Genomic DNA, 15,301 nt, shown 5'->3' on the forward strand with positions numbered 1-15,301 from the left:
GCGAAACGGGAGAGAAAACCCCGCAGCGCTGCCGGGACCAGCACGGCGCCATCCCGGCACCGAACCCGCCCGGTTCCCATCGGACAAACCGGCAGCGGGCGGCCCGGTTCTGTTCGCGGCCCAGGTTCAGTTCTCGGCCCGGTTCTGTTCACGGCCCGGTTCTGTTCGCGGCCCGGTTCTGTTCGCGGCCCGGTTTCAGTTCTCGGCCCGGTTCTGTTCACGGCCCGGTTCTGTTCGCGGCCCGGTTCTGTTCTCGGCCCGGTTCTGTTCGCGGCCCGGTTCTGTTCACGGCCCGGTTCTGTTCGCGGCCCGGTTCTGTTCGCGGCCCGGTTCTGTTCTCGGCCCGGTTCTGTTCGCGGCCCGGTTCGATTCTCGGCCCGCAGCAGCAGCACCGCGCGGCGCTTCTCCTTCTGTCCGCCTCGTATCGGCTTTTCGGCCCCGTTATTTCCCTTTTTCTCCCCATTTCTGCCCCATTTCTCCCCTATTTCCCCCCTTTCCGCCCCGTTTCCTTCCCCATTTCCTCCCATTTCCTTTTCCTTCCCCCTTTTCCTTTCCCCGTTCTCTTTTCTATTCTTTTCTCCCCTTTATTTCCCCCCTCCATCTTTTCCTTTTCCCCCTTTATTTCTCCCCTTTTATTTCCCCCCCCTTTCTCACCCCTTTTATTTCCCTTTTCCATCCCTTTCCCCCCTTTTATCCCCTTTATTTCCCCCCATTTCTTTCCCTTTTCCTCCCCCTTTTCCTCCCATTTCCCCCTTTATTTCCCTTTATTTCCTTTATTCCCCCCTTTTCTTTCCTCCCTTTTCCCCCTTTTTCCCATTTCCTTCTTTTTCTCCCTTTTTTCCTTTTCCTTTTTCGGTTCCCTTTCCTTTATTTCCCCCTTTAATTCCATTCGATCCCCCCTTGATTTCCCATTTATTCCCTTGATTTCCCTCTTTATTCCCCCCCTTATTTCATTTTCCCCTATTTATTTCCTTTTAGTTCATTTATTTCCCCCTTTATTCCCTTTATTTCCTTTATTTCCCCCTTTATTTCCCCCTATTCATTTTATTTCTCCCTTTATTTCCCTTTATTTCATTTATTTCCCCCTTTATTCAATTCGTTTTCCCCTTTATTCCCTTTATTTCCACTTTTATTTCCCCATTTATTCCTTTTATTTTTCCCATTATTTCCCTTTATTTCTCATTTATTCCCTTTATTTCTTTTATTTCCCCCTTTATTCCTTTTATCTCATTTATTCCCTTATTCCTCCTTTATTTCCCCATTTATTCCTTTTATTTTCCCCGTTATTTCCTTAATTTCCCCCTTTATTTCCCTCCTTATTTCTTCTATTTCCCCTTTATTCAATTTATTTCCGCCTTTAGTTCACTTATTTCCCCTCTTATTTCCCTTTATTTCATTTATTCCCATTATTTCCCCTTTTATTTCCCCCTTTATTTCCCCTTTTATTTTCCCAATTATTTCTTTTATTTCTCCCTTTATTTCCCCTCTTATTTCTTCTATTTCCCCCTTTATTCACTTTTTATTTCCCCCTTTATTTCCATTTATTTCATTTATTTCCCCCTTTATTCAATTTATTTCCTCCTTTATTCCCTTTATTTCCCTCATTTCTTTTATTTCTCCCTTTATTTCCCTTTATTCCATTTATTTTCCCCCCTTATTTACTTTATTTCCTTTATTTCCCCTTTTATTTTCCCTCTTATTTCCCCCTTTATTCCCTTTATTTCCCCTTTTATTTCCCCTCTTATTACTTTTATTTGCCCCTTTATTTCCTTTATTCCCTATTATTCCCTTTATTTCCCATTAATTCATTTTTCCCTTTATTTCCCCCTTTATTCCCTTTATTTCCCCTTTTATTTCCCCCCTTATTACTTTTATTTGCCCCTTTATTCCCTTTATTTCCCATTAATTCATTTATTTTTCCCTTTATTTCCCCCTTTATTTCCCCTTTTATTTCCCCCTTTTATTCCCCATTTATTTCCCCTTTTATTCCCTTTGTTTCCCCCTTTATTTCCCTCTTATTTCCCCCTTTTATTTCCCCTTTTATTCCCTTTATTTCCCCATTTATTTCCCCTTTTGTTCCCTTTATTTCCCCCTTTATTCCCTTTTATTTCCCCCCTTATTAATTTTATTTCCCCCTTTATTTCCTTTATTCCCCTATTATTCCCTTTATTTCCCCCTTTATTTCCCCTTTTATTTCCCCTTTATTTCCCCTTTATTCCCCCCTTTATTTCCCATTATTTCCCCCTTTATTTCCCCCCTCTCAGGGGGGTCCCCCCGCCTCAGCCCCCCCCCCTTATTCCCCGCCCCCCCATAGGGTTTCCTCTATTCACCAATGGCCGTAGTAGGATCCTAAGGCAGGAAGTTACGTGTGCGGGACTCCATAGGTTTAAAACGTCTCCTTCCCTCCCTATTGAGCCGGGGGGGGGGATGCGGGGTTCGGAGCTGCGGCAGAACCGGGCCGGGAGGAAGGGGGGGGTCCCTCGGTACCTCCCGGCCTCCGAGACCCCATTGATCCCGGGGCGGGTCGGTTCGGTTCCGTCCAGGTTTAATACGGAACGGAGACCCCATGGCCGAGCGGAGCGGAAAGAAGCGGAGCGGCTGAACGAGGTGGGGGTCGGCTTTGGATGGAGGGGGGGGGCGTTTCGAGCTCGTTTTAGCTCCGTTTTAGCCCCTTTTAACCCGTTTTAGCCCCTTTTAACCCGTTTTATCCTTTTAACCCGTTTTCAGCTCCGTTCGGAACCCGCTCTAACCCGTCCCAACCCGTTTGTAGCCCGTTTCGACCCATTCCGAACCTCTTTCAGCCCGATTTTAGCCCGTTTTCAGCCCCTTTTAACCCATTTTCACCCCCTTTCAGCCCGATTTCACTCCGGTTTTAGCCCGTTTTCGTCCCATTTCAGCCCATTCCGAACCCGTTTCATCCCGTTTTTAGCCCGTTTTCAGCCCCTTTCAGCCCCTTTTTAACCCATTTTACCCCCTTTCAGCCCCTTTTAACCCATTCCGAACCCCTTTCAGCCCAATTTTAGCCCGTTTTCTGCCCCTTTCAACCCCTTTCAACCCATTCCTAGCCCCCTTCCTCCCGTTTTTAGCCCGCTTCCAGCCCGATTATAGCCCATTTTCGGCCCCTTTCCGCCCATTTGTAACCCATTCCGACCCCCTTTCAGCTCGATATCACCCCGTTTGTAGCCCGTTTCGACTTATTCCGACCCCCTTTTAGCCCGATTTTAGCCCGTTTTCGATCCATTTTCCCCCCCTTTCAACCCATTCCGACCCCGATTTTCGCCCGTTTTCGGCCCCTTTCAGCCCATTTCAACCCATTCCGAGCCCCTTTCGGCCCGATTTCACCCCGTTTTCGGCCCCTTTCAGCCCTTTTTCACCCCGTTTTTAGCCCGTTTTCGGCCCCTTTCAGCCCATTTTTAACCCATGTTTACCTCCTTTCAGCCCGTTTTTGGCCCCTTTCAGCCCCTTTTAACCCATTCCGAGCCCCTTTCAGCCCTTTTTTAGCCCGTTTTCGGCCCCTTTCAGCCCATCTTTAACCCATTCCGACCCCTCTTTCATCCCGATTTCATCCCGTTTTCAGCCCCTTTTAACCCACTTTCACCCCCTTTCTGCCCGATTTTAACCCTTTTCCCCCTTTCCGCCCCTTTTCCCTCCACTTTTCTCCCCTTTCTTCCCCCTTTCACCCCCATTTTCACCCCATTTTACCCCTTTCCATCCCCTTTTCACCCCATTCCCCCCCTCCCCTCCCGGTTTCGCCCGTTCCCACTCTCCCTCATCCCCGTTTCATCCCGTTCTCCCCCCGTTCGTCTCCATTCGGGTCCATTTCTCAGCCGGGGGGTCCCGGGGTGGGTTCGGGGTGGGGGGGGGCGATGGGACGTACAGACCGGGGGGTGCCGTGACCCCAACCGGGGAGACGGGGGGGACCGGGGGGGGTCGGGGAGGGGCGGGGGGTCCGCTAAGAGATGGGGGGGGGGGGGAACCGGCTCCGTCCCCCCGCCCAGCGCCGCGTCCCCTCCGCGTCTCTCCGGTTCCTTCCCCCCCGGCCGCGGCCCCGCAGGGATGAGCGATGGACGGACCGAACCCGGACGGACCGAACCCGGACGGACCGAACCCGGACCCGCCGCCGGAGGCTGCGGGAACCAGCCCGGCACTTCGGCCTTCGGCACCGGAACCAACGAGCGATGCGGCCCGGACAGCGGCAGCCCAACCGGACCGGGGGAACCGGACTGCTGCCGCCGGATCCTGGTGCGAGGTACGGACCGGAACCGCAGCGCTGACACGGACGGACCCGCAGCTCCAGCCCCATCCAGACCCACATCCCTCCATCCCCTTCTATCCCTCCATCCCCATCACTCCCCATCCATCCCCAGCCCCATACAGACCCACATCCCTCCCTCCATCCCATCCCCCCCCCCCCCCCCCGGTCCCGTTCCATCCCCGCACGAATCGGTTCCTCGTTTCAACCCCCGGCGCACGAGAAAAGCGTCACGGGGGGGCGGCGGCCACGGGGCTGCTCAGCCCGGTGCCCTCATTGACCCCCCATTTACCCCCCCCCCCTTTACCCCCCCCTTTCCCTCCCCCCTTTGCCCCCCCCGTTCTCCTTTCGTTCTCCAACCGAACCCCCCAAACGTCGGTCCCGTCGCTCTGATCGCCGCTGTTCCCCCCCCCCACCCCCGCCCCCCCCCATCGCTGGTTTCTCTATGGTGCTGCGGTTCGGTTCGGTTCGGTTCCGGAGCTCCGCGTTGTGCTGTATTGGGCCGCGCTCAGCTGCTCGCCATGAGCCGGGCACGGAGCGGCACGGACCGCATCGCTTCCAGCGCCTCGGCTCGGTTCGGCTCCGGTTCGACCCGGAGCGGCGCAGCTCGGCCCGGCCCGGCCCGGTTCGGTTCGGGCAGCACGGCTCAGCCTGCTCCGGTGCAGCTCGGCTCGGCTCGGCCCGGCCCGGCCCGTTTTGAGCGGCTGGGCTCGGCTCTGCTCGGCTCGGTCCAGCTCGGTTTGAGCTGCTCGGCTCGGCCCGGTTTCGACTCAGTTCGAGCAGTTCGGCTCGGCCCGGTCGGTCTCTGTTTGAGTGGATCAGCTCGGCCCGGTCCGGCTCTGTTTGAGTGGATCAGTTCAGCCCGGTCCGGCTCTGGGCAGCTCGGCCGGGTTCGGCTCGGTTCGGCTGGGCTCGGCCCGTTCAGCACCACTCGGCCCGTCCCGTCCCGTCTCTCTCGGTGTCGTCCCGGTACCGGCAGCCGGTTCGGCTGGTCCCGGTTCCCCGCAGCCCCCCCCCAGTTCCCCGCAGCCCCCCGCGGCCCTTCAGTCTCATATCGCGACAGCCGCGACCCCCGACAGCTCCCGGTTGTGCGGGTCGGGCCGGGTTCGGTTCGGTTCCATGTTCGGTTCCGTGTCCGGTTCCGGAGGGTCCAGCCGTGCCCCCCCCCTTTCTCCCATGGTTCCATCCCATGTTGCCGCTCCATCTTACAGCGGCCATAGCGGACAAAATGGAGGCGGCAGCGATGGGGGCAATGGGCGCAAATGGGGGGGGGCGCACCCCCATATCCACCCCCATTAACCCCCAATTACCCCCCCATATCCCCCCCCCATTAACCCCCCATATCCCTCCCCATATCCCCCCCCTCCCCATATCCCCCCCATCCCATATCTCCCATAGCGGCCCCATATGCGGGCACTGCTCGGGGGTTGGCTCCGCTCATTGCCCCCCATTCCCATTCCCCCCTATTTAACCCCCCCCCCAATTTTTGACGCTCCCCCTACGCCCCCCTCTGCCCCCCCCCATCCCGCATCCCCCCCTTCCCATCCCATCCCACCCTTTGGGCCCTATGGAGCCGCCCCCCCCCATATCCCCCCATCTCCCATTGCTGTGTATGGATGTGGGGCGCCCCCCCCCATATCCGACATCCCCCCCCCCCATATCTATGGGTTCCTACGTGCCCCCCCCACCCCACGCCCAGCAATGGCGGCCCTTGGGATCGCGGCCGCCATTTTGCCCTCAATCCGCTCTATAGGGACGGGACCCCCCTGGCCCCACATCCCCCCACCCCCGGCCCCCCATCGCCCCCCCATCCCCCCCCCGGGGGTCTCAGCCCCACATCCCCTTGCCCCATTCTGTCCCTACACAGTCCCTATGGACCCCCCATCCCATACTGTCCCTACACGGTCCCTATGGCCCCCTACCCCACACTGTCCCCATACCTTCCCTATATGCCCCCACCCCACACTGTCCCTACACAGTCCCCTATGGCCTCTGGGGTGGGGTCACTGGGTTTGGGGTCATTTAGTAGGGTGGAGATGTTGGGTTTGGGGTCACTGAATGGGGTCACTGGTTGGGGGTCATCGATGTGGGGTCATTGGTGTGGGGCCATTGAATGGGGTCATTGGTGTGGGGTCATTGAGTGATGGGTAGTTAAGTGGGGTGGGGATGATGGGTTTGGGGTCAGTGAATGGGGTCACTGGTGTGGGGTCATTGGTTGGGTCATTGGGTGTGGGGTTATTGTGTGGGGTTATTGGTGTGGGGTTATTGGTGTGGGGTTATTGGTTGGGTCATTGGGTGTGGGGTCATTATGTAGGGTGGGGGTGTTGGGTTGGATCCCCACTGGTGTGGGGTCATTGGTTATGGGGTCATTGGGTGTAGGGTCACTGATGTGGGGTCATTAATGTGGGGTTATTGGTGTGGGGTCATTAAGTAGGGGGGTCATTGGGTTTGGGGTCATTGAATGGGGTCTTTGGTTTGGGCTCAATGGGTGTGGGGTCATTAAGTAGGGTGGGGGTGTTGGGTTGGATCATTGATTGTGGGGTCATTGAGTGGGGTCATTGGTGTGGGGTCTTCAGTGTGGGGTCTTTGGGTGGGGTCACTGATTGGGGTCTTTGGGTGGGGTCATTGATTGGGGTCAGTGAGTGGGGTTATTGGTGTGGGGTCATGAAGTAGGGTTGGGGGTGTTGGGTTTGGGGTCATTAAGTGGGATCACTGTTTTGGGGTCATTGATGTGGGGTCAGTGAGTGGGGTCATTGCTGTAGGATTATTGGTTGGGTCATTGATGTGGGGTCTTTGGGGGGGGTCATTATGTAGGGTGGGGGTGTTGGTGTGGGATTATTGGTTGGGGTCTTTGGTTTGGGGTCATTGATGTGGGGTCAATGAGTGGGGTCATTGGTGTGGGATTCATGGTTGGGGTCATTGATTGGGGACATTGAGTGTGGGGTCATTGGTTGGGATCATTGGTTTGGGATTATTGGTTGGGTCATTGGTGTGGGGTCATCAATGTGGGGTTATTGGTGTGGGGTCATTGAATGGGGTCATTGGTTTGGGGTCATTGGTGTGGGGTTATTAATGTAGGGTCATTGGGTTTGGGGTCCTTAATTAGGGTGTGGGTGCTGGGTCGGATCATTGAGTGGGGTCATTGGTGTGGGATCAGTGATGTAGGGTCATTGGTGTGGGGTCATTATGTAGGGTGGGGGTGTTGGGTTTGGGGTCATTGAATGGGGTCACTGGTTAAGGTAATCAATGTGGGGTCAAGGAGTGGGGTCATTAAATGGGGTCTTTGGCTTGGGGTCATTGGTGTGGGGTCATTGAATGGGGTCATTAGTATGGGGTCATTCAATGGGGTCGTTGGTTTGGGGTCATTGGTGTGGGGTCATCAATATAGGGTCATTGATGTAGAGTCCCTGAGGTGGGGTCATTGGGTTTGGGGTCCATAATTAGGGTGTGGGTGCTGGGTCAGATCATTGAGTGGGATCATTGGTGTGGGGTCAGTGGGTGTGGGGTCATTGGTGTGGGGTCGCTAAGTAGGGTGGGGATGTGGGGTTTGGGGTCATTGAATGGGGTCATTGATTGGGGTCATTGAATGGGGTCATTGAATGGGGACATTGAGTGTGGGGTCATTGATTGGGGTCATTGATTGGGGTCATTGATTGGGGTCATTGAATGGGGTCATTGGTGTGGGGTGAATGCGTGGGATCATTGGTGTGGAGTCATTGAATGGGGTCATTGGGTGTGGGGTCATTAAATAGGGTGGGGAAGTTGGGTTGGATCATTGGTTGTGGGGTCATTGGTTTGGGGTCATTGAATGGGGTCATTGAGTGAGGTCATTGGTGTAGGGTCATTGGTATAGGGTTATTGGTTGGGGTCCCTGGGTGTAGGGTCACTGCTGTGGGGTCATTGATGTGGGGTCGTTAAGTCAGGCCATTGGGTGGGCATGGGGTTGGGTCATTGGTGTGGGGTCACTGATATGGGGTCATCAATATAGGGTCATTGCTGTGGGGTTATTGGTGTGGGGTCACTGATATGGGGTCATTGCTTGGGGTCACTGATATGGGGTCATTGTGTGGGGTCCTCAATATAGGGTCATTGCTGTGGGGTCATTGGGTGTGGGATCATTAAGTAGGGTGGGGATGTTGGGTTTGGGGTCATTGATGTGGGGTTGAGTGGGGTCATTAATTAGGGTGGGTGTGTTGGTCTGGATCACTGCTGTGGGGTCATTAGTTATGGGGTCGTTAAGTCGGGCCATTGGGTGGGCATGGGGTTGGGTCAATGGTGTGGGGTCATTGAATGGGGTCACTGATATGGGGTCACTGATATGGGGTCATTGTGTGAGGTCCTCAATATAGGGTCATTGATGTGGGGTCATTGGTGTGGGGTCACTGATATGGGGTCATCAATATAGGGTCACTGATATGGGGTCACTGATATGGGGTCACTGATATGGGGTCATTGATATAGGGTCATTGCTGTGGGGTTATTGGTGTGGGGTCACTGATATGGGGTCGTTGGGTTTGTGTCCATTACTTATGCTGTGGGTGTTGGGTTGGGTCGCTGCTGTGGGGTCATTCAATGGGGACGTTGGGTTCTATCCCTGCTGTGGCCCATCCCCGTTATGTGCCCACCACGGTCCCTCCGGTTCTGATTCCGGTTCTGGTGCTGATTCCGGTGCCGGTTCTGGTTCAGATTCTGGTGCTGGTTCTGATTCTGCTTCTGGTTCCGATGCTGGTTCCGGTTCCGGTTCCGATTCTGGTGCCGGTTTTGGTTCTGGTTCCGGTTCCGATTCCGGTGCCGGTTCTGCCCCGCGGTTCCCCCCCCCGGCGTTGCATTGATCCGGTTCGGTCCATGCCCCCGTTCAGTTCCGTCCCGTCGGTTCGGTCCGTTCCGTCGGTTCGGTCCGTTCCCCCCGTTCAGTTCCGGTTCCGGTTCGGTCCGTTCCCCCGTTCAGTTCCGTTCCGTCGGTTCGGTCCGTCCCCCCCGTTCAGTTCCGGTTTCGGTTCGGTTCCTCCCCCCGTTCAGTTCCGTTCCGTCGGTTCGGTCCGTTCCGTCGGTTCGGTCCGTTCCCCCCGTTCAGTTCCGTTCTGTCGGTTCGGTCCACCCCCCCGTTCAGTTCCGTTCCGTCGGTTCAGTTCCGTTCCGTCGGTTCGGTCCGTTCCCCCCGTTCAGTTCCGGTTTCGGTTCGGTCCGTTCCCCCCGTTCAGTTCCGTTCCGTCGGTTCGGTCCGTCCCGTCGGTTCGGTCCGTTCCCCCCGTTCAGTTCCGTTCCCCCGTTCAGTTCCGTCCCGTCGGTTCGGTCCGTTCCGTCGGTTCGGTCCGTTCCCCCCGTTCAGTTCCGTTCCGTCGGTTCCGGTTCGGTCCGTTCCCCCCGCTCAGTTCCGTCCCGTCGGTTCGGTCCGTTCCGTCGGTTCGGTCCGTTCCCCCCGTTCAGTTCCGTTCCGTCGGTTCCGGTTCGGTCCGTTCCCCCCGTTCAGTTCCGTCCGTCGGTTCCGTCCCGCCCGCAGACGCCAAAGGTTCCATCCGGGAGCTGGTTCTGCCCCGCGGGCTCGACCTGGAGCGGCCCAAACGGAGCCGAACGTCGTTCACGGCCGAGCAGTTGTACGGGCTGGAGCTGCGGTTCCAGCGCTGCCGGTACCTCGTGGGAACCGAGCGGGCACAACTGGCCAGAGAACTGAGGCTCAGTGAGACACAGGTGGGGGATGGGGGGGTATGGGGGGGGGATAAAAGGGGGAGGGGGCATAAAGGGGGGCAGGAATGGGGGGACTTAAAGGGGGGTGGGGGCATAAAGGGGAGGGAGGAGATAAAGGGGGCCATAAAGGGGGGCGGCTATAAAGGGGGGCGAGGGGCATAAAGGGGGCGAGGGGCATAAAGGGGGCGAGGGGCATAAAGGGGGGGATGGAATAAGGGGGGGAGGATGGGATCATAAAGGAGGGGGGGACATAAAGTGTGTGTGGGGACATTAAGGGGGGGGCGTAAAGGGGGGAGGGAATATAAACGGGGGGGGCATGAAGGGGGGGAAAATAAAGGGGTGTGGGGAGCATAAAGGGGGGGCATAAAGGGGGGGTTGACAAAGGGGGGGGCATAAAGGGGAGGGGATATAAATGGGGGGACATAAAGGGGGGGCAGATATAAAGTTATGGGGGGATATAAAGGGGGGGAGGACATAAAGGGGGGGCCAGAAAGGGGGACTTAAAGGGGGGGGACATAAAGGGGGGTGGGGGCATAAAGGAGAGGGGGGAAGATAAAGGGGGGGCATAAAGGGGGGGCGGCTATAAAGGGGGCGAGGGGCATAAAGGGGGGGAGGACATAAAGGGGGGGGACGTAAAGGGGGTCCGGGCACGATGTGGGGTGGGGGGGCTGTGGGGACGGGTGGGGGGAGAAGACGCCATCGGAGTGTGGATGGGGGGAATGACGGGGGGCGGGGGTGGGATTGGGGATGGGATTGGGATTAGGGTTGGGGCTGGGATTAAGGTTGGGATTGGGACTGGATCTGGGATTGGGATTGGGGCTGGGATTGGGATTGGGATTAAGGTTGGGATTGGGGCTGGGATTGGGATTAAGGTTAGGATTGGGGTTGGGGCTGGGATTGGGATTAAGGTTGGGATTGGGGTTGGGGCTGGGATTGGGATTAAGGTTGGGATTGGGGTTGGGGCTGGGATTGGGGTTGGGGTTGGGATTAAGGCTGGGATTGGGGCTGGGGTTGGGATTGGGCTGGGGCCAGCTGTGCTGCTATGGATGGGTTACCCTCAGCCTATATATGGCCTTTGGGTGGGCGGTGGGATTGTGGTTAGGGCCAGGATTGGGGTTGGGGCTGGGGCTGTGATTGGGGTTGGGGTGGAGATTGGGGCTGGGGCTGGGATTGGGATTAAGGTTGGGATTGGGATTGGGGTTGGGATTGGGGTTGGGATTGGGGTTGGGATTAGGATTGGGATTGGGATTAAGGTTGGGGTTGGGGTTGGGGCTGGGATTGGGATTGGGATTAAGGTTGGGATTGGGATTAAGGTTGGGATTGGGGCTGGGATTGGGGCTGAGATTGGGGTTGGGGTTGGTGTTGGCTGTGCTGCTCTGGCTGGGTTACCCCAACCTATGGTTGGCCTTTGGGTGGGGGTTGGGTTTGGGGTCCCGGAGCGGTGTGTGGTGCTATGGATTGGGGTTAGGGTTAGGGTTAGGGTTAGGGTTAGGGTTAGGGTTAGGGTTAGGGTTATGGTTATGGTTAGGGTTAGGGTTAGGGTTAGGGTTAGGGTTAGGTAATAGGGTTACCCCTACTGTTGGCTTTAGAGCCAAGGTGCTGGTTGGGGTTTGGGTGTGGGGTGGGATGGGGGTCGGGGTCCAGGAGCTGCTATGGGTGGGTCACCACAGCCTGTGTGTGGCCCTGGGGTGGGATCGGGGCTGGAGCAATGCACGAAGGTTTGCTCAGCAGCACTGAGTGCTTTGCAGTGCACGGAGCTTTGCAGTGCACGGAGCTTTGCAGTGCACGGAGCTTTGCAGTGCATGGTGCTTTGAATGCACAGAGATTTGCAATGCACGGAGATTTGCAATGAGTGCAGCATTGCAATGCATGAAGCTTCCCAGTGCAGGAAGGTTTGCTTTGCAGTGCTGAGTGCTTTGCAATGAGTGGAGCTTTGCACTGCACGGAGCTTTGCACTGCGTGGCTCTTAGCAGCACGGTGTGCATGCACTGCACGGAGCTTCACCATGGCAATGCAATGCAATGCTGTGCCATGCAATGCAATGCAATACAATGCAATACAATGCAATACAGTGCAATGCAATGCAATGCAATGCAATGCAATGCAATACAATGCAATGTAATGCAATGTAATGCAATGCAGTGTAATGCAATACAATGTAATGCAATGCAATGCAATGCAATGCCATGCAGTTGGGGGGGGGGGGTGTGTCTCTGCAGCCAGCAGTGCTTGGGGGGGGTGGGCACAACCCCAACCCATCCTATGGGAGCTCAGGGGCAATGGGGGGTGATGAGGGGCAATGGGGGGCAATAGGGGGTAATGGGGGTAATGGGGGTTAATGGGGGGGATGGGGGTCAGTGGGGGGTGATGTGGGGCTGGGGGGGGTGCTGGGGCTGCCTCCCCCCCCTCTAACATTGGATCTCCCCCCATGTCCCCCCCCCACAACCCCCCCCCCCTTCCCCTCTCTGTGTCTTTCTGCCTCTCTGACCCCGCTGCTCTGCCAGGGGGGGGCAATGAGGGGGATGGGGGGGGCTGCTCTACATTGGGGTCTATGGGGTGGGGGGCTTCCTCTACATGGGGGTATATGTGGGTCTATGGGGTGGGGGGTCTGCTCTACATTGGGGTATATGGGGCAGGTGGGGGGGGTTGCTCTACATGGGGATATATGGGGGGGTCCCTCTATATGGGGTAAGTGGGGGGGGTCTGTTCTACATTGGGGTATAGGGGGCAAGGGAGGGTCCCACTACATTGTGGTATATGGGGGTCTATAGAGTGGGGGGGTTCCTCTACATGGGGGTATATGGGGTGGGGGGCTGCTCTACATTGGGGTCTATGGGGCGGGGGGGCTCTGCTCTACATGGGAGTATATGGGGTGGGGGTTTGAAGGGGGTCCTTCTACATGGGGGCATATGGGGGGGGGGTTTCCTCTACATGGGGTATATAGGGTGGGGGGGCTTTGCTCTACATGGGGTCTATGAGGTGGGGGGGTCCCTCTATATGGGGGTTTATGGGGTGGGGGTGTCCCTCTATATGGGGGTGTATGGGATGGGGGGGTCCTCTATATGGGGGTCTATGAGGTGGGGGGGTCCCTCTATATGGGGGTGTATGGGGTGGGGGGGTCCCTCTATATAGGGGTCTATGGGTTGGGGGGGGTCCCTCTATATGGGGGTCTATGGGTTGGGGGGGGTCCCTCTCCATTGATCTCTATACAGCGGGGCGGCTGATTGCGGACCGTGCAGTTCCCTCCCCAGCCACGGGGGGGCGCTGACGGTTCCGCATTGCCATCATTAAACCCCCCCCAAAACCATCCGCTGTGCCCCCCCCATTAAACCCCCATATAAACCCCCATATAAACCCCCATATAAACCCCCATATAAACCCCCATATAACCCCCATATAAACCCCCCCCCGCGGCGCCTCCTGCCCCCGTCTCCTCTCACTTCGCTTCTCTCTTTCTATCCGCACCTTTCGCCCCCATTACCCCCATATCCCCCCATATCCCCCCCCTTTACCCCCCCCATTTGCCCCCCCCAGGTGAAGGTTTGGTTCCAGAACCGCCGCACGAAGCACAAGAAGGAGCAGCTGGTTCCCCCCCCCCCCCCCCCGCTCCGACCCCTCCTCAACCTGCAGCGTTTTGAGGCTCCTGGAGCGGGGTCGCCCCCCGCCCCCCCCCGGGCTCCTCCGAGCCCCCCCCCCACAACCTGCCCCCCCCTCCCAGCCCCATTCGTTGTTGCCCCTTTATCCCCGTCGCCCCCCCCCGCTCTGATCACGTCGTTGTTATTGGGGGGGGGTCGCGGGGGAGGGGGGTCGGGGGGGGTCGGAGATGGGGGGGGGTCGGGGGGGGGCTCGGCCTTCGAGCCGTACAGCAGGACGGCGGGGAACGACGGAGCATCGACCGGCCCATAGGGATCAATGGGGCCCCCCCGGAGCCCCCCGGCACTGACACCCCCCAAAACCCACCCCCCTATATCCCCCCCCCCCCCGTGGCTCCCCATCACTGCGGGGCGCTTTAAAGAACTGACCCCCCCCCCCCTTCCCTTAATGGGATCAGGGCGGGGGGATGCGGCGCCCCCTGGTGGGCAGTGGGGGGATGGCACCGTATGGTGACACTGTATGGGATCACCCTATGGGATCACCTTATGGGATGGCACCCTCTGAGTGTCACCCTATGGGATATCACCTTATGGGATAGCACCCTATGGGATCACCATATGGGATGGCACTCTATGGGTGACACTGTATGGGATGGCACCATATGGGATGGCACCTTATGGGATGGTACCCTCTGAGTGTCACCTTATGGGATGGCACCTATGGGATCATCTTATGGGATGGCACCATATGGGATGGTACCCTATGGGGACACCTTATGGGATGGCACCGTATGGGTGACACTGTATGGGATGGCACCTTATAGGATGGCACCCTATGGTGACACTGTATGGGATGGCACCATATGGGATGGCACCCTCTGAGTGTCACCCTATGGGATATCACCTTATGGGATAGCACCCTGTGGGATCCCCTTATGGGGTGGCGCTGTATGGGATCACCTTATGGGATGGCACCCTCTGAGTGTCACCCTATGGGATGGCACCTTATGGGATAGCACCCTCTGGGATGTCACCTTCTAGGATGTCCCCCTATATGATATCACCTTATAGGATGTCCCCCTATGGGTCGCCCCTCTATGGGCTGTCACCTTATAGGATGTCACCTTATGGGCTGCCACCTTATGGGATGTCACCCTATAGGATGTCACCCTCTGCAGTGTCACCCTATGGGCTGTCACCTTATGGGATGTCACCTTAGTAGGATGCCCCCCTATATGATACCACCTTATAGGACGTCACCCTATGGGACGTCCCTCTATAGGATGTCACTCTGTAGGGTGTCACCCTATAGGCTGTCACCTTATAGGATGTCCCCCCCCCGTCTGCTCCCCGTCCTATTGTCACCTCCATGTCACCTTCATTCCGTGCTCTCACCTGTCCCGCCCCTCCCCGTCTCCCCCCCCCCCCCGCCCCGCCCCGCGTCCCGTTGTGCCCTTGGTGCTTCACCTTGGGGGGGGTTGGGGACATAACCCTAATCCTGCACCTCGATGGGACCCCCCCAACAACACCCAATAACCCCAATACCCCCCGATGGGACCCCCCCCAATACCCCCCCAATCCCCCCCATTACCCTCCATACCCCCCATTACCCCCCATCGGACCCCCCCATTACCCCCCAAAACCCCCCATTACCTCCCAACACCCCCTATTACCTCCCAATACCCTCCAAAACCCCCTTTACCCCCAATACCCCCCCATCGAACCCCCCCAATACCCCCCATTACTCCCCAATACTCCCATTATCCCCCAA

The 15,301-nt window shown here is 57.3% G+C and overlaps 1 protein-coding gene across 2 annotated transcripts; it reads left to right on the forward strand.

Annotated features, from left to right (window-relative positions):
* The first annotated feature begins 2,348 nt into the window (after window positions 1-2,348).
* VAX2 (ventral anterior homeobox 2) lies at window positions 2,349-13,925 on the forward strand. 2 transcript variants are annotated; one of them, XM_085545933.1, is made up of 4 exons: window positions 2,349-2,607; window positions 4,055-4,249; window positions 9,753-9,940; window positions 13,472-13,925. In XM_085545933.1, exons 2-4 carry the CDS (start codon window positions 4,057-4,059, stop codon window positions 13,841-13,843), a joined length of 753 nt encoding a protein of 250 aa, XP_085402059.1. In that variant the 5' UTR covers window positions 2,349-2,607; window positions 4,055-4,056; the 3' UTR covers window positions 13,844-13,925. The 2 variants fall into 2 exon arrangements, with proteins under 2 accessions (XP_085402059.1, XP_085402060.1); XM_085545934.1 differs by having other exon boundaries at window positions 2,356-2,607; window positions 9,753-9,929; window positions 13,472-13,688.
* The last annotated feature ends 1,376 nt before the right edge of the window (window positions 13,926-15,301 follow it).

Source organism: Coturnix japonica, chromosome 4 (genome assembly GCF_054131305.1).
Source record: "Coturnix japonica strain WE chromosome 4, WE-NBRP24, whole genome shotgun sequence".
Lineage (NCBI taxonomy): Eukaryota > Metazoa > Chordata > Aves > Galliformes > Phasianidae > Coturnix > Coturnix japonica.

What these genes read in the sequence shown, in the direction of transcription:
- VAX2 (XM_085545933.1), top strand. Translation starts at nt 4,057, where the DNA reads ATGAGCGATGGACGGACCGAACCCGGACGGACCGAACCCGGACGGACC. An exon ending in CCGCCGGATCCTGGTGCGAG is followed by an intron (nt 4,250 to 9,752) that starts GTACGGACCGGA and finishes TCCCGCCCGCAG; the next exon opens with ACGCCAAAGGTTCCATCCGG. An exon ending in TGAGGCTCAGTGAGACACAG is followed by an intron (nt 9,941 to 13,471) that starts GTGGGGGATGGG and finishes TGCCCCCCCCAG; the next exon opens with GTGAAGGTTTGGTTCCAGAA.